At 32.5% G+C, this 21,614-nt stretch overlaps 2 protein-coding genes across 2 annotated transcripts; one reads left to right on the top strand and one right to left on the bottom strand.

Annotated features, from left to right (window-relative positions):
* The first annotated feature begins 59 nt into the window (after positions 1-59).
* On the top strand, positions 60-9,308 carry LOC119830832 (peroxisomal membrane protein PEX14). Its single transcript, XM_038353983.1, has 5 exons — positions 60-381; positions 1,891-2,154; positions 5,599-5,813; positions 6,041-6,238; positions 6,669-9,308. The coding sequence occupies exons 1-5, from the start codon at positions 331-333 to the stop codon at positions 6,673-6,675; spliced, it is 735 nt and encodes a 244-aa protein (XP_038209911.1). The 5' UTR covers positions 60-330; the 3' UTR covers positions 6,676-9,308.
* A 2,036-nt stretch (positions 9,309-11,344) lies between these two features.
* LOC119830690 lies at positions 11,345-21,525 on the bottom strand. Its single transcript, XM_038353787.1, has 6 exons — positions 21,210-21,525; positions 19,607-19,832; positions 17,522-17,755; positions 16,714-17,040; positions 13,757-13,882; positions 11,345-13,230 (listed from the first exon to the last, which is right to left on the bottom strand). Exons 1-6 carry the CDS (start codon positions 21,324-21,326, stop codon positions 12,626-12,628), a joined length of 1,635 nt encoding a protein of 544 aa, XP_038209715.1. The 5' UTR covers positions 21,327-21,525; the 3' UTR covers positions 11,345-12,625.
* Between the last annotated feature and the right edge of the window lie 89 nt (positions 21,526-21,614).

Here is a 21,614-nt window from a genome sequence, read left to right as displayed (position 1 = left end):
ATCTATGTTAATATTTATTGCATGTCAGAAATTTGACACAAAAAATGACATATACCTAATTTGACATTGAAATGAAACGGGCAGAAATCGAACTCAACATTTGCTGAGGGCCGAGTGTTTTGTGATTTGATCGTTTTATTTTTTCCTCCTAGATTTGAGTAGGTACCTGCCTATATTCTGCTCAAATGAAACAAGTTTTCATAACTTGGTAAACACCGTGGCGATTCCCGAGCTTAAAGTAATAAAAGTGTATTAATTACTTCGATAGCAACAAATCGATTTCATATAAGAATCTTTTATTTGATTGTGTCAATAGAAATTCGGATAATAATGACTTCGGAGGTATTAACTAGCGCTGGAAATGAAATCCGAGAAAACTTGGTGAGTATTCATTATTCGCTCATTTGTTTACTAACGATTTAAATGAAAAGGTCACAGTAGTGTGACCCTATGGAGATATCTATAACATTTTTACTAGTTAATCGTATTCAATAAGTGATGTTAAGCGAAGCATAATATGATTGACCTTCGGACTAGTGTCCAAATATTGTTGAAAAAGCTTAAATTGTAATTTGTGAATTCATTGTATTAATTAATTATTTCGTACAGTAAGTACCACTTCGCAACTCTATCTTATTATGGACATTAATAAAATTTAAATGTGTTATCAGATATGGGCAATTAAATAATTATTGATAAATGAAAAAATATGTTAAAGTTACTTTTTTTTTTGTATATTTTTATTACTTTTATAATTTTAAATAACATTTATTTATCATAATATAATAGAGTTTATTCATAAAACTTAATGTTACTATTTTACATTTATTTTATCAAAACAAATCTTATTAATTCCAATAATTTTATGGATTAGCGTAAGTCATGAAAATGAAAGAGTATATATGATATAAAACTTTGCCAAATCTTATCTATATACCATTAGATAGCGTTTTAGAATTTTTTTATATCATGCAAAAATCATGATCAACCTGATAATTTTATTCCTAAAAGTTAACTAGATATATGTGAAACTCTTCAGTAGTTCTACTAGAAATAATTCTCAAAGATATGTTTTTGTTAAGTTTTTTTTTTGAGCCATATAGTAGATGTGATTCGGAATTATTAATGATCCTTTATCATTTGTATCATCCGTAAAACATTAATCAAAGAAAATCCACTGAGCTGTATAGAAATTGTAACATACTACCAAAATTGTGCCCTTTTTACTACATTGTCCAAGCTCCTTATAGTTCCAATCAGAGATTGATGTCTTTAATCACTGTGACTTCCAGCAAACATAAAACGGAGCCTTATTAAGACAAAACAACAGATTTATTTAATTTGAATAGTAACTCTTTTTAATTTTTTGGTTCTGCATTCTACTCTTGGACTGATAAAATTTTAATGTCATTATTATTTAAACTTTGCTGTTCATATCAATTGTCTTATTTAAGTACACCATACTGACCTTACAACCTTGATGAAGATACTATCTGAACTAAATTCCTCAATCCCACACATATTTATGCTTTATTTCGCAAATAACTGTGACTGTTGGAAGTCTTTTAGCTGTGTATTAATCAAAATTATACTGAAAGTCACATTTATAGTTTATGTTTTAAAGTTGTCAAATTTCAATGTAACTTGAGTGATAAGCTTTATTGATTAACTTTACCATATTAAGGAGACTGTTACTTGATTCCAAATTTCTACCTAATTGATGCAGCAATTTCAATCAGCAACAACAACAGACATGCAAATATTTGCATTAGCTACTTGCTCTTAACTGATATTCCCAAAAAAACTACTGGTTCTCAATTTAGCATTTTTTTTGTATGTTACTCTTGTTAACTCTGTAATGTAACAAAATATTTATATATTTTTCTGCAGGTGACAACAGCTGTCAAATTTCTCTCAAACCCAAGTGTACAACGCTGCACTATGGAGAGCAAAGAGCGATTTCTACGAGCCAAAGGCCTAACGGACGTGGAGATACAGAGAGCCATAGAGAAGTGCGGAGAATTAGTTGACATGTCCTCCTTCTCTTCGGAGCTGAGGTTCTTCCAACATTCACAAGGTTCCTGGTTCAAAGAGAGGATTCTGCCACTGATTGTGTATGGCGGGTTCGCATATGGTTGCTACTGGTTCTATAAGGTATGTAAATAATACACTTTCACACTAAAACCAGTGAACGAATTTTGATGATACTTGCCAGTTTTCTACAAATAATAGTCGTTTTCTAAAATATGATCAAATGACAACAAATTCATATCAAACACAGAAAGAATCACGGCAATGAATTGAACTCAAGGAGCTATGGAGTAGCAAAACCAAATAATTATTTTTTACAAAGACTGAACCGTCTTAAAACTGTCGAAACCAGTCCAAATTTAAATTGAACCTCCCATATGAGACACCAGCTTCCAAATTAAAAAAAGAATCGTATCAAAATCTGACAAACACACAAACAGTTATAATTGATAACTCCTCATTTTCCTGAAGTCGGTTGAAAAAAGTACAGTCGAATTGAAATTCGAAAAGAGCCTCTTTGACCTTTGGGTACATCGCACATCGCACGTGTACTACAAAAATATTTCTCTATAGAGCAGACAAAATGGCGTGTGATAACTAGTTTTCTTCTAATGAATAGTATTTGTTACAATTGTATAAACAGTGTATTCTCCATAGCAAGTACATTGTTTGTGTGAGATGTTTGAAATGTTTTTTTAATCCGTCATTGCATAGCCGCGGATCAGATGCCATCACGGTTTGATTCAATGTTGAATACAAATGACGTAGGCGACAGGCGTATTAATAATACGTTATTATCGAAACGGCCGTCGAATATCTTTTTGTTATCTTTTTAAGCTATTTTATTTGCACCGAAGATTCACCGATCTTTTGCAATTTGGGTATCACTTATCTGACTGTTATGAAATGAGAAATTTTCATGAAATATTCTTATTGGAACCCGTCACGTCACGTACGATGGTTTATGTATTGAGAGTAAAGTTAGGATATCGTATATCTGGTTATTTATTTATTTCTATTATATATTCGTTCGAACGTGGACTTTTTTTTCCTTTTACACAATATAAAATTAATGTATATTCGAAACAAAAGTTTGGTTATTATCGTTCATTCATTCATTGATCGTTCAATTTCTTGAGATATTTGAATAATGTAATCGTCGTATTCTGTATAAGAATGAATGGGGTCGTTTTATTATTTCGAATGCTTGAAACTTCTTGGTCCTTTTGTTGCTCGTTATTATATGTGTGGGACAACTGTATTTCTACGTATTTATGCTAATTTATGATCATCACCTATCTATTCTATTAAAATCGTATTATATGTATCTCTTAGCATTTTCTATGTAAATGTGTTACAATGTGCTATACCTAGTCTAAACATGGGTCTGCTGTTTTGACTAATTTTTATAAAATTTTGTATGTAAACAGTGCACACTCTTTGCAGTATTTATGTGGACTGGCTTTTTTTCGGGACTCGGGAGTAATCAAAGGGAAGACCAATGTGTGAACAGCAGTTATCGTAGTAGGTGTAAATGCACCATGAGAATCGTGCAACATCTATTTATCATTCCCATAAGAATAACTGTAAGGCAACAACGTATATATCGGGTCAGCTGGTTTGCTATAAAAATGCGTAAATGTTTTTTGGCCTATCTAATATAAATTGATATTAATCGTTGTACGTTCGTTGATAAAAAGTTAGAATGCATACACAGGTCATCCATATTCCCCTTAGCAACGAAAGTTATCATACGCATAAAATTTATTATCAGTATATTATTAATGATACTTGAATATTTGATTTTGCGAATGTACTAAACATCATTTGCTAATCATTTAATTCGATTTAATGTGAGTTGACTTAAAGATTTATCTTTACATTTTATGTACGTGTGATCTCTTATAACGTGTATAATTTGAATTGATAAATATTTTTTTTCAACATTAAACATATTAAAAAGATTTCTCATTCATAAAGCTTCTAGAACATTCCGCGAAGGCCATTATTTCCGCGTTCGGGGAAAATAGATCTCGCATCGGAAGATTCCAATGAGATAGCTGTGAGATTAATCAATCCTATTTAGTTATTGTTAATAATAAAATTTTAACTACAAATATATTTACATATTTACGTTTGTATGTTTGTTTGTATAAAGATCGTACGGTTTGATAAACGGATTGAAATAATTGTTTGTTGTTGACAATTAATATGAATGATATTTATAAACCTGATCTTAATCAAATAACCTCAAATGAAATTATTGAAGTCGGAATTGGTGTCAATTCTAATCGGATCTAGGAAATGGACAATGGCGGCACATACGTGGAAATCAGATAACTATCACTTTACCTACTGCCCATTAGGGCGTTTTTATTTCATATTGCAATATGTTGAATACAGGTGCTAAACAGATATGGTGCATATTCATATTAAAAAAAAACCTTATAATAAATTATAAGAATATCCTACTAATCCTACTTAATATTATTATAAATGCGAAAGTTTGCAAGGATGTGTGTGTATTTGTTGCTCTTTCACGCAAAAACAACTGAACCGATTGCAATGAAATTTTGTACGTAGACAGCTGGACAACTGGAATAACATATAGGCAACTTTTCATCCCGATATTCCTACGGGAAACGTACTTACGCAGGTGAAACCGCGGGGCGCAGCTAGTAGACTATATATTCAGATATAGACTCTCATCTCTACTTTCCATCAGGTGGGATTGCAGTCAAATGCCTGGCAATCTTATGCAAAAAAAAAATAGCAGGATACATATATATATTCGAATTATATAAATATTTCTTATTTATAACGACAATTGAATGTGAATTGAATATTGAAATTGAAATTAATAAAATATATATATTACTACTGACATTTCAAATTGATCAATAGAATATAAATAATATTATTATCTAACTGTTATATGTAGGTACAATTATAATTGCTTAGTCCCATATTCCCATATCGTCATATAAATTATAATAATTGTCTTATCAATTTTGAAACTATGTAACAATGCTAAGAGAGTGCACAACCTGACCTTCTCAAGTATGTGATTAAAATCGTCAAGTCGATTGTCAGCCTACATTCACCTCAAGATAAAATAAATAGGGTATAGAAAATAATAGTTACTACATATAATACTCTAAAAATGTTGACCACTTCCTTCGTACAACGGTTAAGGCGTGACCGTAGAACCGAGGAATCCTGGGTTCATTGCCCGGTGGAGACTCACAATGAAAATGTCTAGGTCTGACTGGACACTGAAGGCTTATCGCCTACTTGTCCATGAAGAAAGTCGATCAGTAAAATGTATATCATTTGCCCCATAACTCTACTAAGGGGCATTTGTTGTATTTGTCTCTACCTAGACTAGGACATCTCTTTAAAATTTTAATAACTTTCTTTCCGGGCACCGGAACAGTTAGTAATAAACAGTATCAATTTAGATCCACAAATTAAATCTCAAATTCTAGAAGAACAATACAATCTTAGTAAACATTAATATTTATACATACACAGTACACACATACATGTAACGATCGAACGTTCCAGAACTGCATCAGGCAACTCCTGTTCGTCGAACAACCAAAGAGGAAAACGACAGCAGAATGCATAGAAGAGCTACGGAAATCTCTCGACATAATGAACGCGAGTATAACATCGCTGCGGGGGGAGCTGCAAGCGGGGGTGCAGCAAAACGCGCTCAGGTCGCAACTCGACAACCTCAAAGACGACATCGCGTCTGTTAAAGGCATTCTATTGAATAGGTGAGTCTGTCATAGCAATTATTTTTTATGTCGGGTTATTTCAATAAGAACTAGTCAATTTGGGCAACCAGTGACGGCCGTATTGTCTCGGTTACTTAAGCAAAAAATATATTTCGTCAATGATTGAAAGTCGAAATCGTAAGATGAATGTGCTCCGATCGTATCCACTCAACCATCAGAGATTAATTTAAATGTAAAAATAATGATGTGAAAAATGATATTTCCAGAAATCAATTTCCATCGCTAAAGACGCGTACAGAGCCGCCATCGATCCCGGCGTGGCAACGCCAGTCACAGGAGGCGACATCCAGCGAGCCGGCCGCGGAGAAGAAGCGGCCGAGGTCGCAGCGCTCCGAGTCCGGGGGGTCCAACTCCAGCGAGGGGGAGCAGGCCACTAAGAACAGCGACAGCAGCTTGGAAATCATGTACGTGTAAACGTTACACACTTTCACAAGTGCACATTATGTGCACCTATAGTTTACACAATATAATTTTTATACAAATACAAACTTTCATAGTTCCAACCTTTTTATTAGCTTCTTTTTTAATTCGAAGTAAAACCTCTTTCCCTATACCGTGACGATTTCCTGCTATTTTTGAATTCATGGGACTTTAGAAATCTTAAAAAAAAATCATATTTCTCCACTATTTATGAATGTAATTATACAAATAAACCTTCCTCTTGAAACACTATCATTTAATCTATATCTGTCTATCTATAAAAGCCCGTCAAAATCTATGTCGTAAATTTAACGATATAAGCGTATAGACACACAGACGGCGGCAGGCGACTTTGTTTTATACTGTAGTGATAACACGTCACAAAATTACTAATAAATTTATTATTTTTTTCAGTACGTGAAGAAAACGACACAGCCCAACCGCTATAAGGTTAAACAGAAACAAACTTTAGTGTGTGTGACAATATTGCACTTTCACTCAACCAATAATGAGACGCTAACAGTGTGGTGTAACAAATATTGTAAGTTTCCATGTGGTTTTATATGTGTAGAGAAATAATTAATTCAAAATTCACCTTCGTGTATAATCCGTGCCGAAAAATGTAGCATTCAAGATTTTTGGCTCGGATAATACTTTCTAAATTTTCATTTTAAAAAATGTGACAAAGATTGTATGTTATTCTCTCGCATTGCTGTATGTGTGTTAAATACTTTGCTATTAATTGTGTGAATTATAAAATCTTGCTGACATGCTTATGTACTTGTAAGGAACTAGAAGTGTATAAAACGTTAATATTTTAAAGATATTCAAGTGCTTGCCAAATAAAAAAAAACAATGAATTGTATACTTTACCTCTAATATGTACGCACACAATTTTTACCTTACCTTCATAATGTTAAAATAACAAATTATTTATCTGCAATAAAATCTCCAATAATACCTATTAATTTTATAAAAAAAGGAGTCGTTGTACTTTTCTTATTACGATGATATAATATGGAATCGAAAATGCAAATTATATTTTTGTATAATATTTATGACATAAATGTTACTATTATTCCCTTTGGATAACACCATTTCAAACATCCATCCATCCCATTTTCATTCATTGTACCACGTCACTCTATTGTGTAAAGAATGAACATACTGACAAACAATCGCATTTTTTATGTTGAAATTATTAAAGTCTTAATTTGAAATCGACCATATTATCAAAAAATTGTCTATTCATTTAAAAAAAAACTTCAATTTTTGTCAGCGATTCACCTTTAAATTACATCATATTATGCTCAATGTACCTTAGCCAAAATTATCAAGAATCAGGCTCAATTTTAAAAGACATTACTTAATGTATATTTTTATCGGCGTACATATTAGAATATTGCATTTAACCGTTTAATTAAAATACATTTCTGTGATGTCTGCATGTATAAATAAATCTAAATAAGTTTTAACAATAGCCATAATAATATTGTTATTATTAATCGAAAGCCGGTTAGTTCTGAGCTTCCTGAGGACTTGGGACTATATGATCTAAAATCGTCTTTTAAAATGTCTTCAAATTTATTATACACATTAAAAAAAACATTTGTATACTTCAGAATATATGCAAACTTGATAGTGTGATGAAAACATTATGTACATATTTGCTAATTTAAAACATTTGAAAAATAATCTTAAAACTAAATTTCTTTCTTTTAAAGATCATAATTCATTCATAATGTAGGGCAATAATTTTTTTAAAGTCCAATAGAATTTTTAGTAAATCGCGTATTCTTATTTCTGAGCATAAAACCTACGTGTGTATTGCTTTTGTGTGCGTGTGGCTCTGTGTACCGACAGAGCCGGCCGAGGCCGATGATTCGTTAATTGTATGTGTGCGTGCGACATTTTAGCGCTTGTAGTTCCCTTTAATGTTACATGAATAGCCAGCTTTATGCTTTATGACAGATATAAAAATGAAGCTGGTTATTGCCACATCATTTTGTGATTCCATTTAATTGTCATAATTAATATTGAATGTTTTAATAATAATATGAAATGGGGTATCGTGTCAGACAAATTGTTTTTATTTTTATTTCATGTTTAGGTTCTTTGTATATTGTTAATATTTTTAGTTATGGTGTTTTTTATTATAATTTACTAAATATGTGAATCAGGAATTTACTAAATATATGATTGTTGTTTTAATAAAATAAAATTCTAATTCAATTCAGAATCAACCAGAATTCTAATCTAAATTCAACGTTTAAAAGTTTGTTTAGTTTGGTATGAACTACCAATATAAAATTTTAAATTCTCTTTAGACCAGATTGTTCCAATAAACACAAAAGATTAATTATTCTAATTCATACATGTAAAATATTTACCTGATTATAATTAAAACGCTATGGCTCGTAAAATCCCACTTTGTTTTAACTTAGTTCCTAATAAGTTAGCTGCTTGTTAGGCACAAGGGGTATATTTTATTGGATGTAGATGGTATATTAATATAACATAAGTTAGATTACTGATTACCGGAGGCGGTTTATACTAAGAATGTATTCGATTGATGTAATGAATAATAATGAATTTATCTGGTGTACAAATATAGGATTTTGTGGTTTATATATTAATCCATCCAAATGGTTCATAATACAGGAGACCACATAAGGTCGAAAATATAAGATAGCCCTGACTTTTCTATGAGGCAAGCTATAAATAAAAAATGTTTTACTTAAAATAGAACTGATCTGATTGTCAGATGGGTGATGGTCAACGTATACGGGCTCTTAGACTATCAACTTTAATTGCAGTGATATAAAGAAAATTGCATTTAATTAATCAATTCAAAGAGGACTGAATATAAAACTGTCTGTGAATCACTTCTTGCTTCCATGTATAATTTTCTAGCCATTTTTGTTGTGAATTATATTGTAAATACCATATTGTATTCTTCCCAATGTTACTGTTATAATATAGTAATTATGATATTAATTAATGTCTGTAGAATAGTTTATGGGTGATAATTAAACCAATGATTCTTGTCTTGAAGCTGTAGTTTCATTATATCTGAGTAAACTGCAACTCGACCTAGGACCTTTTGATAGAAATGTGACGACGTTACGGGCCTGCGCAAACGTGGAAGTAAAATTTCTGAATAGTAAGAATTCAACCGAGTACTGGTACTACACATACGGTTTATTTGTTTCTCGGAAATTGAGTGAAGAGTTCAGAAATTACTGAGTGATTAGCACTTAATCTGTGATTAAGTTTAGTTCTATTTTTTAAATCATTGTAATTCTGTCTAGTCGGTCTCACGGTGTTCGCCGAAATTTAGATGACTTGTAGGGTACCTATTTTTTTATTCGTTGGCGTTATTCGATATAATCTTAGAGATGACGAGAAAATGTGAGGTCAGTACTTGTACCTTGTCTGTGGTGCTTTTGTTTCTTCAAAAATAACATCACATCAATCAAGGATTAGTTTCGAATGTTGGCAACACGTCTATTTGAAATAGTAGAGTCGGATCGAACAAATACTATTTTGTAATGAATACAATTGAAATCAAAGCTAAGTAAAATCTACTTGAGAAAACTATAAATAAAACACATTTATTTTAATAACCTTTATTACAAAAATACATCACAAGTATAATATATTGAGCTTAAAAGTCCTGTATAACAAGAGAACACGTTTACGTAACAGTTGGGTTTGAGAAGAGGGCTTATTGGAAATTACATCAAAATACGATTATCTTTATAACAGTCAGAAACATTTAACATCACATTTTAGAATCCAATCAATAAACACGTTTTTATAAACGGCGTCGTACCATGACATAATTATATGTAATTTCTATTCAATATTCGACGTAAACTGGACAAACGTTAATTCCGCCCATATTTTTATCTGTCTTTCTTAAAGCAAGTAAAAACGAATGTGCATTTATACACAATTTTTAACATTCTAGCAATGTCAAAAAATCATTACGAATATACAGACCGTAGACAAAAACATTCTAGAAACGTCCGTATCATTCGAATTTCTAACGTCAAATACGGCAATTGAAAATTTCAATAATTGTACCTTCTTTTGCGACGCAACGACTTTATGATTTTTGTTTCTGGAGATAGTTAGGTGGCCAAAAAGTAAAATGGGCTACTTTTCACCGCTTAGGTGAAAATTTACTAAGCTATAATATATGTCATAGCACGCTCACAGACTTTTTCTTTTAAATGTTATATCTATGGCACAACGAATAAACCGCATAACATTTTCCAATCTTATACAAGAAAAAGATCAAGGTACTGGCGTCGGAGGTTTTAGAAATTTTAGGTACACACAATAAAATTTAAACCTTATCAATTAATAATTGAAAACAATTTTAGCGTAACGTCTTTGAATAGTATTAAAATTTAAACAAGAAATTAATCCTACACAACTAATGAAAAAATATATACAATAGAATTTGTTCTTTATTAAGTAGATTAGTCGCATCGTAAGGGAAATTATACTCAAAATCTAGTTCTGTGAAATTTATACTAAAACTAATTTACACTTTTTTATAAGTGTCAAAATGACAAATCTACGTAACATCTGTAATATTCCTTTGAAAGTATGAAAAAAATTTGTTTGAAAATGGAAAAGAAAAAAAGATAATCAGAAAGATTCAATTAGTTAGATGATAAAATAATAGAAAGACACATACAAAGATAAAATAATAGAAAAAAAATACTGAAAAGGAATATTTAATAATAAATATTATGCAACCATATTTGATTAAATCTGCATTATGAATGGATGATAACAACTATCCTGCCTTCCTTCCTTCCATAAATCGTCTATAAAATCAAAATTCACAATTTGATTTCATCACGCGTTGATTTCCCATACAATGCGACTACACTCTATACTGGGTGCGATACACTGATAACATTCATAAATAACCACCAAAATATACACATATATTTATATTAATCAATTTGTATGAAGAAGCACATCGCGATACGGACGACAAAAAAGTAACAACACGTCCTTACAGTGCTCGCTCAGAGATTCATTTGCGGACGGTACTTTGATCCATTTTATCACGCGAGTCCTGACTTTAAAATTGAAGATATAATGTAAATTTCCATTAAAAAAAAACGATTCTTGTATATATAATATATATAATTAATACAGCTGAGCTGTAAGTTTGGGTATTAAAAATAGTTAACAACCTATTCTCAGACCGAATATACTTACTAAATTTTATAGTATATAGACGTGAAAGTCCCGTCAAAACCGGCCTAGCCGTTTCAGAGATTATTCGGAACAAACTGATAGACAGACGAAAACAGAATAAAAATGTTTTTTTGGTATAATTAACATGTTCACATATATTTATCTAGAAATAAGCGGTTTTTTTTTATTACTACAAAAAGACTTTCTAATTTTAATGATAATGTGTTTAAACATATCTAACTAAATATGAGATCATATAATACAGTTTTTTAAAGGCGACAATCGTCATTGTCATTGAAATCAAATTTCAAATAATTTTTAAAACATGAAATGGAAATCCTCCTCATTTTAATGTTAATATTAATTTAAATATCATTTTTAAAGCAATATATACAAATTGACGACATTAACCACCCCTCCCCCTTACAGAGTCGGTTAAAATAGTTTTCTCATTCACCAAAGTACCATCCACAAATTCTGTAATAGTGCTTTTATATTTCAAGTCTTGTTATTCATACAACATACAAACAAATATAGAATTTTCAATGTCGAACTATGTACATAATTTATATTGCATCTATATAAAGAGTTTAATGAACAAACATCAAGTAAATATCCAAAACTAATTTCAAACAACAATAAAGTTAATAATATTCTTAATTTACAATGAGATACTGCGCTTACCAAAACGCAAATGCGACATTTGAAAAATATTATTATCAAACGATTTGAATGATTTATTTATGGCACTACTGCGTTGCCACAATTTTGCCAATGTCCTGTATTTAATAGGTTTCATTAATTCAAACGCCATGTTTTATCTTAATGAAAAACACGTCCAAATATAGATATTACTTCAGATTTTCTTACCCTACCCTTGAATACCAATATTTTTGCAAAATAATAACTATAGAATATTATGCAAGTTTCACGAAGTAATCCTTTAAATATTTAATTGTAATAACTGCATGTTACCCACCAAAATTACAATCCGCAGAGTACAAATTACATAACACGGGAAAAAATTCCATCAAGTAATTTTATCTGGAAAAATCTTCAATGCAGACAATGTCACTGTCCATCCAGAGAAACCATCTTGCTACCCCCAAAACATTGAACACCGCACCTAAACCACGAATCACATTTCAACACAGCACAGCTTTCTTCTCGAAGCAATTCTTATCAAATTTAATAACAAGATCACGTCCGTTGCTCAGCAGTTTCTTCGCTCTCGACAGATCGTCCAAGAAGCACTTGCCCCTCTCCGTCCTCAAGATCTGTTTCTTCGGCAATAAATTCCTCGACAGGTAAGCGATGAACTTCTGCCAGTCCTTGAGCAGGAAGAACACTTTATCGTGCCTCGTTTCAATTGGAATCTCTCCGTCCGAGTGTTCAAAGAACACATTCATAACGTCCTTCTTGTGTCGCGTTGTTTTGGACGCTCGCAGCAGGGACAGCAACAGAGTGTCCACGTCTTTATGGGCTGTTATGATCGGCTTGTCATATATATTGTTGTAGAGGTTTGTGTCTTCGGCTGGGCCAACGATATAGACAACGTGTGAGGCCAGTCTGAAGGATTCCTCGGCCCACATGTATGGGTCTCCGTGGGATGTGGTGGCGATATCGCCGTCGTAGAGGATATCGAAGCCGTATTCAGCTCGAAGGTAGGCTACGAAGGAAGCGACGCACTCCGCGTGCAGTCTGTTCGCCATCGGGTAGATTATCAGCACTTTCGTTGGCGGTGGGATTTCTGAAAATACGAAAACACACGTTGAATCTTCTTTGATTCAATTTTATTTTTTCAGTTCATTTTTAATCATTTTTTAATTATACATCACAACAGGTACAAAGAAATAATTTGTAAAAAAAAAATTGCATAGTAATTAAAAAATTGTAATTACTAAAACCTATTATTCAACACCATCTTTCTAATTAATAAAATAAATTGCTTAATTAATTTAAATGAAAATCTATAAAAAAACAATGAGTTTTAATAAGAATCTTAATCATTTTTATACAAAAAGTAAGAACATGTATCTTTTATATAAAAAAAAGTTACCAACGTCCCTGGCGGTATCACTCTAAATTCTATAATGGGACCAAACGATAACACACAAACACCCACAAACTTATCGATCCACAAAACAAACAAAAAAAAATACTCCATAAATACAATAGAAACCAGAACCTCCCCCACTTAACGTCGTCGGTTTCAAATTAAACCTACTCAAAGCGCCAAATAGACATTGCAAATTTGAAAATCAACGGTCATTCACCTTGCACATATTCCTTACACCAGTAGCGTCTGATCACTTTCAACACGAGGTAGTACACGAACAGCGTGGCGAGTATCAGAGCTGTGATACTGGCTATACAGATGTTCATCGTCTGCACTTCGCTCTCTGGAACACATTAAACTCGATAAATCATCTCGTTGATGGCACGATATATAACATGGCAATACGAAAAAATGCACTCGTTTAAATTCAAAATTTTTATTTTGCCAATGTCCTATAATGAATATGTTTGTTCACGTCCAAAAAGTTTTGATTCGCCCAAACGTAGATTCAAATCGAGAAAAAAATTCTGTATAATATTTCATAGTAACACTAAGTTATATGACACATGTCTATATTCTATTTAGGATGAGGGATTGCCATTTATGAAGAAGAAGGTTTATTTCGAGAAATAATGTCTCAAATCTGAGGACTCTCCTTCCTTAATGGAAATCAACTGAGCCTGACTCCGCTCCGACTGTGTAAATTTTTCAATTTCAAATTGCATTTTTGCTAATCCCAGTAGAGAAAAATCTAAAATCACTAAAATCGATTTAGCCGTTCCCGAGTTATAAGTAGTGTAATTAACCTGAAATTACATACATAGCCTATGTAACTGAGTGAAGGTGCAGCTTTCTAACGGTGAAAGAATTTTTGAAATCGATCCAGTGGTCCTGCGTGAAAACGTAACAAACATACAAAAACACAAAAGTTTCCTCTTTATAATATTAATATAGATAGATAAAGATTTTTTACTTATAATTGAAGATAATATCGAAATATTTATCGACTAATAACTATTACAATTACTGTTTTAAATATGGTATTAGCTAATCATTATGGGAATAACTAGCGGTCCGCCCCGGCGTTGCCCGTAATATGTATTTTCTCTCATAAGAACCAAAAACGTCAAATACGCCGAGCCGTTCTTTCGTTTTCCGCTTAGAAACGCATTTGGCGATTAGTTTATATTAAAACTAGCTTTTATCAGCGATTTCGCAGACGTTAAATACGGAATAAAACTTATTTGCATCCCCCTCCCTCCTCCCCCCTTATTCTATTAATATAAATCTTCACACCTTCACCAGACAGCGGAAAGCGACTTTGTTTTATACTAGGTAGTGATATATCAGTAATATATAATGAAATAACATATATGCATCCTTTACATATTATTCTGCATTATATCATATAATGGTATTTACGAGCATATAATATGTGAATAATTTATTATGCATTTAAAATACATATTACAGTATATTATCATTTATACAATAATTACAATATTATTAACTTAAAAGCTGACTTATTGATCATTTATTTGTTTTGTGGTTTTGTCCATTACATTATTGGCCAAATCAGAGTAATTATGCTGCAATATGGATATAGACTTTTTTCATCTGTTTGCCTGTTTGTATGATGTGCATGAATTGAGTATAAACCACTGGGCAGACAATGATAAATTGTTTTATGGTGATAGATGAATATAAACTCGTAGGCTATATTTTTTGAAAACACTTGGGGATGGTGATCTGTTAAATATAAAAGGCTATACATGTAACCAGATAATTAAAATTAAAAAAATTGCGAATATTTAATTAGATACATATATTATAAATCTTTTAAATATGAAATAGAGGTTTTTTAAACATTAGTTTTGCTCGTCGTAAAAACGTCTTACTAACTCTTCTAAAATCCACGAAGTACAAAGTTTTGTAGACCATGCGAGCGAAGCCGCGGGCTGTAAGCTAGTTCCAAATGCAAATATTTAACTATTGAGAAAGAGACATGTGGGTATTTACCACGCTTTATGTTTCCTGTATAATATATGTCGGATCGCACGCGTTAAATTCGGTGTTATTTAATTAATGTTATTATACAGATAAAGCTTCCTCTTGAATCACCAAAAACCCCATCAAAATCTGTTATGTAGTATTAAAGATCTAAGCATACATACATACATACATACATACATACATAGAGACAGACGCGGGACCTTGTTCTATACTACGTAGCGAAAAGACATAAAATTATTATCTAGACACACACACTTTGTGGGAGTCGAGCACGCTTCGGCACGAATTGGGCCAGCTCGCACCGGGGAAGTACCACACCCCCACAGAAAACCGGCGTTAAAATAGTGGCATACCACTGTGTTTCGTACGGTGAGTGGGGGAGCCGGAGGCCCGTTTCCTTTTCCTCACCCGTCCTAGTCCATTCCTTCTTCCCAGTCGTTAATCCTTTCCTTTTCCCTTACCCCATAAAAGCGGGCAGCGCATTCACAGAGGTACTACCTTTGCGAATGTTTATGGGCGGTGGTGATCACTTACCATCAGGCGAACCACAAGCTCAGCTGCCCGCTATGACATAAAAAAAAAACACACACACACACATACACACATATACACATAATATATACATACACATACACCTACACATTTTTGTTTTGTCTTTGGTTACGAAACAGCGTGTCCTCTTGGTATAGGTTTCCTTCTAAACTTACAAGGAGATCCCATGTACCATTTTTTTTTACTATCCACGTTTTTGCAAAAATATTGACTAAGTACGAAACAAATTAATTTTTCATTTTTCATTCTCATGTAGGAATATATACTTCATCATCATCAGCCCTTATATGTTCCCACTGCTGGGACACACGCCTCCTATGAGGGTTCAAGCCATAATCCACCACACTGGCCAAGTGCGGGTTGGCAGATGTCACATGTCGTCGAACTTTTGATTCTCAGACATGCCGGTTTCTTCACGATGTTTTCCTTCACCGTTTTAAGCAATGGTGATGTTATCTACATGCGCAGATAAATTGAAAAATCAATTTATTTCCTGCACGCTCGCCCGGTCTCTAACCCCGACTTATCGATTTTGAAATCCGAGGTTCTCACCGTTGAGCCACCACTGCTTTTTTTATATTTACTGATCGATAAGGAATATATACTTACTGATCGTAATTCTCGGGCTTTCCACAGACTGGCATGACTGACTCTTGCAATTGCTATGTTGCGATGTCACAACGAAATAATATGACCCGGGTGGATTCAGAAGGCTATAACTGTAGGTCACTTCCTGTGTACTGTTCCTCACGTTTATAATGGCCGTCTTTATGAGTTCATTGCATTGACTCTTGTTGTCACACTCCTTCATGACTTGTATTTGGTAAGAGGTTATGTTGAGCTGCGAAGGTGGAGGCATTATGTGCAACTTCATAGTGCTCGTCAGTATCTCTATGTAGACGAACGGTTTCCAATCCCTTTCGGTTATTGTTGGACCTGCAATATTCATACGGATTTTATGAAACTCTATTGTGCGATTGAAATTTTAATATTTGTAAGACACTCAAATTTTTTCATACTTAACGAAGTTAAAATACTTTATAGTGACTTTGGACTTTCTATTGCCATTACATGCAGTTCCTGGGTTTAATAACAATGTTAAAACTCAATGTTCAAATAAAGTAACATTATCAATATTATATTGTTATGAAACTAAATTAAAACAATTTTTTTTTTTCGTTTAACTATTGCTTGGAGATACTAGCTGCGCCCCGCGGTTTCACCCGCGTAAGTCCGTATCGCGTAGGAATATCGGGATAAAAAGTTGCCTATATGTTATTCCACTTGTCCAGCTATCTATGTACCAAATTTCATTGCAATCGGTTCAGTGGTTTTTGCGTGTAAGAGCAACAAACACACACACATCCTTACAAACTTTCGCATTTATAATAATAGTAGGATAGAAAGTAGGACTTACTAAGCATTTGTGAAGACGGTATGTTGAAATAATATCGGCCCCTGTTCACTACCACGTCATCCGTAGCCTCGAAGTCCAGTATATGACTCTGGCCATTATAATTGCTATCGGTAGCTGACCAGTAGCAGTCATAGTATAACACCGATTGGTCGTTGATCGTAACATCGTTCGATATAACTATGTTCCTGCAGTGGCTCTCCTTGCTCTTGTACTTTTGGAAGCGAAACTTCATTGCTACAAATATATAGAGAGTTTTATCAAGTACTATTTTTAGTTCACCATAATTGTAATCAATGGCCCAGTTTAGTTTACCATCACGGGCATTTACCATAACTGAGCTATAGAAGGATTTTAATTTGCGATTTAACATTTAACGCTACCTGTTTGTGCCCCCTTTCCGTTATTAAAATAATCGTAACACTGAAAAAAATCTAAATATAAATTCTATGACATCTAGCCCGAACCCTAAACTAAAGACAAAGGCTCTAACCACTGAATCATTACAGCTTTTAATTGAGCCTTGACCCTCGTAAAAGGAAATAAAAGTACAAAATACTTAAATATTTAAAGTAAAAAATCTCATGAAACTTGATAAAAATATAGCTTTTACTATTGTTTTTTAATAATAACAAAGTGATAGTTGGTATGCTTGAATTTTCCACCACCAAAAAGTTTAAAATAAAAAATAAATAAATAAAATAAGGCACTCCGGTCAAACAAGAGTGATCAAATAAAATAACTCTAATAAAATTTGTTTGTCATTTTAACTTGTGTTAGAAAACTTTTGACAGGTCATTTATTAATTTATCAAACTCCTGAGCTCTGCCATTCCAAACTATTCTTTTTCAATATTCATACACTTTATCGCACACATACACAAATTAACACAAAAATAAAAAATTACAAAACCCGCGTCGTTCACCGTACCGAAGCGACGCCACTGTCGACCATAACTTTGTAAAGCATTTTAATGCAAAAAAGTAAACATAAAATGGCTTCACTTTAATATTAAGAATTGTAACAGTAATTTCAGATGAATGTATTCTACAGTAAATATCACATCAACCTTATATCACAAATTATGATAATAATTATTTGTCAATTCTATTATTTTCCTTGTATGTAAGTGTTATCTGCTGAAGATGTATTTAGGAAAAACAGAATGTGATAACATTCCAGATTTAAATAACAGGATAGAAATGTATAAATATAATATGATAAACCTTATTTGTGCAAAATGTTTAAATTTAAAGTAACAATTTCAACTGACTGATGCGGACAAATTTACATTACGTAGTAATAATTATTTACAGATAGGTACTATTCACCAAATTAAATTATAATTACAAAATAATAAGATAACTTTTCAAGTTACCACAAAAAAGATTGGTAAATCCAGTGACAAAATCATAGTTAAATAGACTAATAGTGTTTTATTGGTGACTTAAAACAAATTATACCATACCCTATAAATGAAATTATTATTATCATTTGTTTAACAACTTCTTCATACATGAAAGCAATTTTTCAATTCAAATCAATTGTTCCAGAGATTCAACCAAACAAATTCTTAAGAGGGCTACAAGAGCTAGCATGTACACATTTATACTATCAACGAATCAATGATCATACGGATTGGTACACACTAGAACTGCACTCAAAAATAAGAATATTCAATTCGCATAACTTAGGATTACTAATAATTTTTTGTCCAAGTAAGTTTTGCTAATTATTCTTCAAGCAAAGAATAATTAAAAAGAAAATAGAATTATACCATACATTAGCACAGTTTTTGATAGTAAAAAAAAATCTTTAGAGGTCTCTAGGATGTTAGTGATTTTCTATCATATTATTAGAAGCATTATGTTTACAACACAAATTAGCATACATCCTGAAGCAGCTTACGTATTTTGTCAAGAAATTTCAAGGTCATTTCAACAAATTTTCGTTTAGTGGCTGGTTGTAAAATATATTCAGTTGATCATACTTTGGGTTAAGTGTATTATGAAACAATTTTGAGCTCATTTAGTCCCCTAAAATTAACATTATATAATAAAACAAAATAATTAAGAAAATTATACTTACTCTTCCATTTAATATTACTGAATGTAATATTGAGTACAGTGTAATTAAGCGGTAAATACAGAGTGTCATTGCTCTGTATTACTGGCAGTATGTATGGTCGTAGGCTAACTCCTCCAATATGGGAATTATTTTCTATTGGCCCAAAGTAATCTACACAGTCAGAGCTGTTTGGTGGTATGTATTGAACCCTGCAGGTGTCGTCATCAGAATATTTTTCACCCAAAATCTGTAAAAAGAATAGCATTTCTCAATATGGTAATATTCAATCTAGTAAGTAATTTTATATAGTCTGCACTTCTTTCCATTGACAGATGTGAGATTTCATGAGGCCTTGTATCAAAATTTGTTTGCTGGGTCACATGAAACTGTAGCTGGGCTAAGAGAACTCCCTTGATAAATCCTGGTGCCTTTTATGATTAATATGGCTGATGAAGCATTGCACTTTAACTAAATAATCAAGGTTTCTATTGTCAAATATCTCTTCAATTGGAAAGTTCAAGGTTGCATTTAAATTGAAATTCTGGTAATGTTCACAGTTTGAAATGTGAATATGATTGATTTGATTATGATACCTCGGCTTATGTTTTTTTTTTTGTTTGTGGCTAACATGATGTCTCAAAGCAGAAGTAATTCAACGCTGGAAAGTGCTAAGCTAGATATCCTGTACAGTTTTAATTTAATATTTTTCTTCATTGCTCATGCTTTAACAATTTACAGTACAATCCAAGCTTTTCTCTATAGTGCTCTTTAGTATCTATTTCTTACATTTTGCAGGAATGGGTTATTTAAATTTTATCATAGTCACTAAGATATGCAGTGGTGGCTGAGTGGTGAGGACCTCGGACTTCAAAATCGATAAGCCGGGGTTCTAGACCAGCCGTGCATGCAGGAAATAAATTGATTTTATTTCGTTTCGTCGTTTGATCGTGAGGAAACCGGCATGTCTGGGAATCAAAAGTTCGACGACATGTGACATCTGCCAACCCGCACTTGGCCAGCGTGGTGAGTATTGGCCTGAATCCTCATATGAGGCCTGTGTCCCAGCAGTGGGAACATATATGGGTTGATGATGATCATTGTTAAAAATGTTTTATTGTAGAGCACATAAAGATCTGTTTTGATTTGACATAGCTATTTAATATTCAAATGAAATGGACACTATGTGTAAATCGCATACCCTTAGATTAATCTAAAGATGATATCCACATTTTTAAAAAACATCAAAAGATTAATGTAAATGAACCAAATATCGTAGTTTATTAGTCACTGCTTGTTGAAAGTTGTGAATTGCTAACATTAATGTCCGTTTTGATAAGATCTGGAATTTGAATTATTTATATCGATGATAAGTATCTCGGTGTTGCAGCAGACGCAAGATTGCAACAAAAAATGGATTTTCGATATCATATTCAAAGCCAATGTTAAGAAATTTACATAACGAAATAATGAATACTTAATGAAAAAAGCGAGTTTAAGTTTTTGATATAGGTAGGCAGGTATATACTTATGCAGTTCAAGGTTGACGACAAAACCAATAAATCAATACTGACCGTCGTTTAGTTATATATATCTAAGTAGGTAATTATAACAAATTATGACATACCTGCGGCGTGCAGCTACGTATCTTCGTGTTGTTCTGGCATATTTGAAAATGCTGTTCAGAACAACAAACGTAATGCAATAAACAAAACGAAATGAAAACAATCCACAGTCGACCCATCTTGATGCACTGTTAAAAATAAATTACTGCATAACCACTGTCATTCACACCCATATTAAAGTTTTCTTAAGTAAACATATTCAAAAATTAATTCACATTTATGGAAATGCAAATAAAAAAAAAGAAAGCAATAATATTTTTCTCGATAACTATCGCTATCCGCTTACTACAAAAACAATATGGCGAATAATTTATGGCCCCCCCGGCCCCCGCCTCTGCCCTCTATTGGTAAATTATCACAATGACGTCCAAGCTCAGAGATAACAGAGAATAAAGATTAATCGTCTA

This window comes from Zerene cesonia, chromosome 12 (genome assembly GCF_012273895.1).
Source record: "Zerene cesonia ecotype Mississippi chromosome 12, Zerene_cesonia_1.1, whole genome shotgun sequence".
Classification (NCBI taxonomy): domain Eukaryota; kingdom Metazoa; phylum Arthropoda; class Insecta; order Lepidoptera; family Pieridae; genus Zerene; species Zerene cesonia.
This window is presented reverse-complemented; position numbering and strand designations above follow the sequence as displayed.

Excerpts from the sequence above, each read along its gene's own strand:
- LOC119830832 (XM_038353983.1), top strand. The coding sequence starts at position 331 with ATGACTTCGGAGGTATTAACTAGCGCTGGAAATGAAATCCGAGAAAAC. Across the intron at positions 382-1,890 it reads ATGAAATCCGAGAAAACTTG|GTGACAACAGCTGTCAAATT; the intron begins GTGAGTATTCAT and ends ATTTTTCTGCAG. Across the intron at positions 5,814-6,040 it reads AAAGGCATTCTATTGAATAG|AAATCAATTTCCATCGCTAA; the intron begins GTGAGTCTGTCA and ends TGATATTTCCAG.
- LOC119830690 (XM_038353787.1), bottom strand. The coding sequence starts at position 21,326 with ATGGGTCGACTGTGGATTGTTTTCATTTCGTTTTGTTTATTGCATTAC. Across the intron at positions 17,756-19,606 it reads CAGTAATATTAAATGGAAGA|CAATGAAGTTTCGCTTCCAA; the intron begins GTAAGTATAATT and ends ATATATTTGTAG. Across the intron at positions 13,231-13,756 it reads GTGTAAGGAATATGTGCAAG|AAATCCCACCGCCAACGAAA; the intron begins GTGAATGACCGT and ends TCGTATTTTCAG.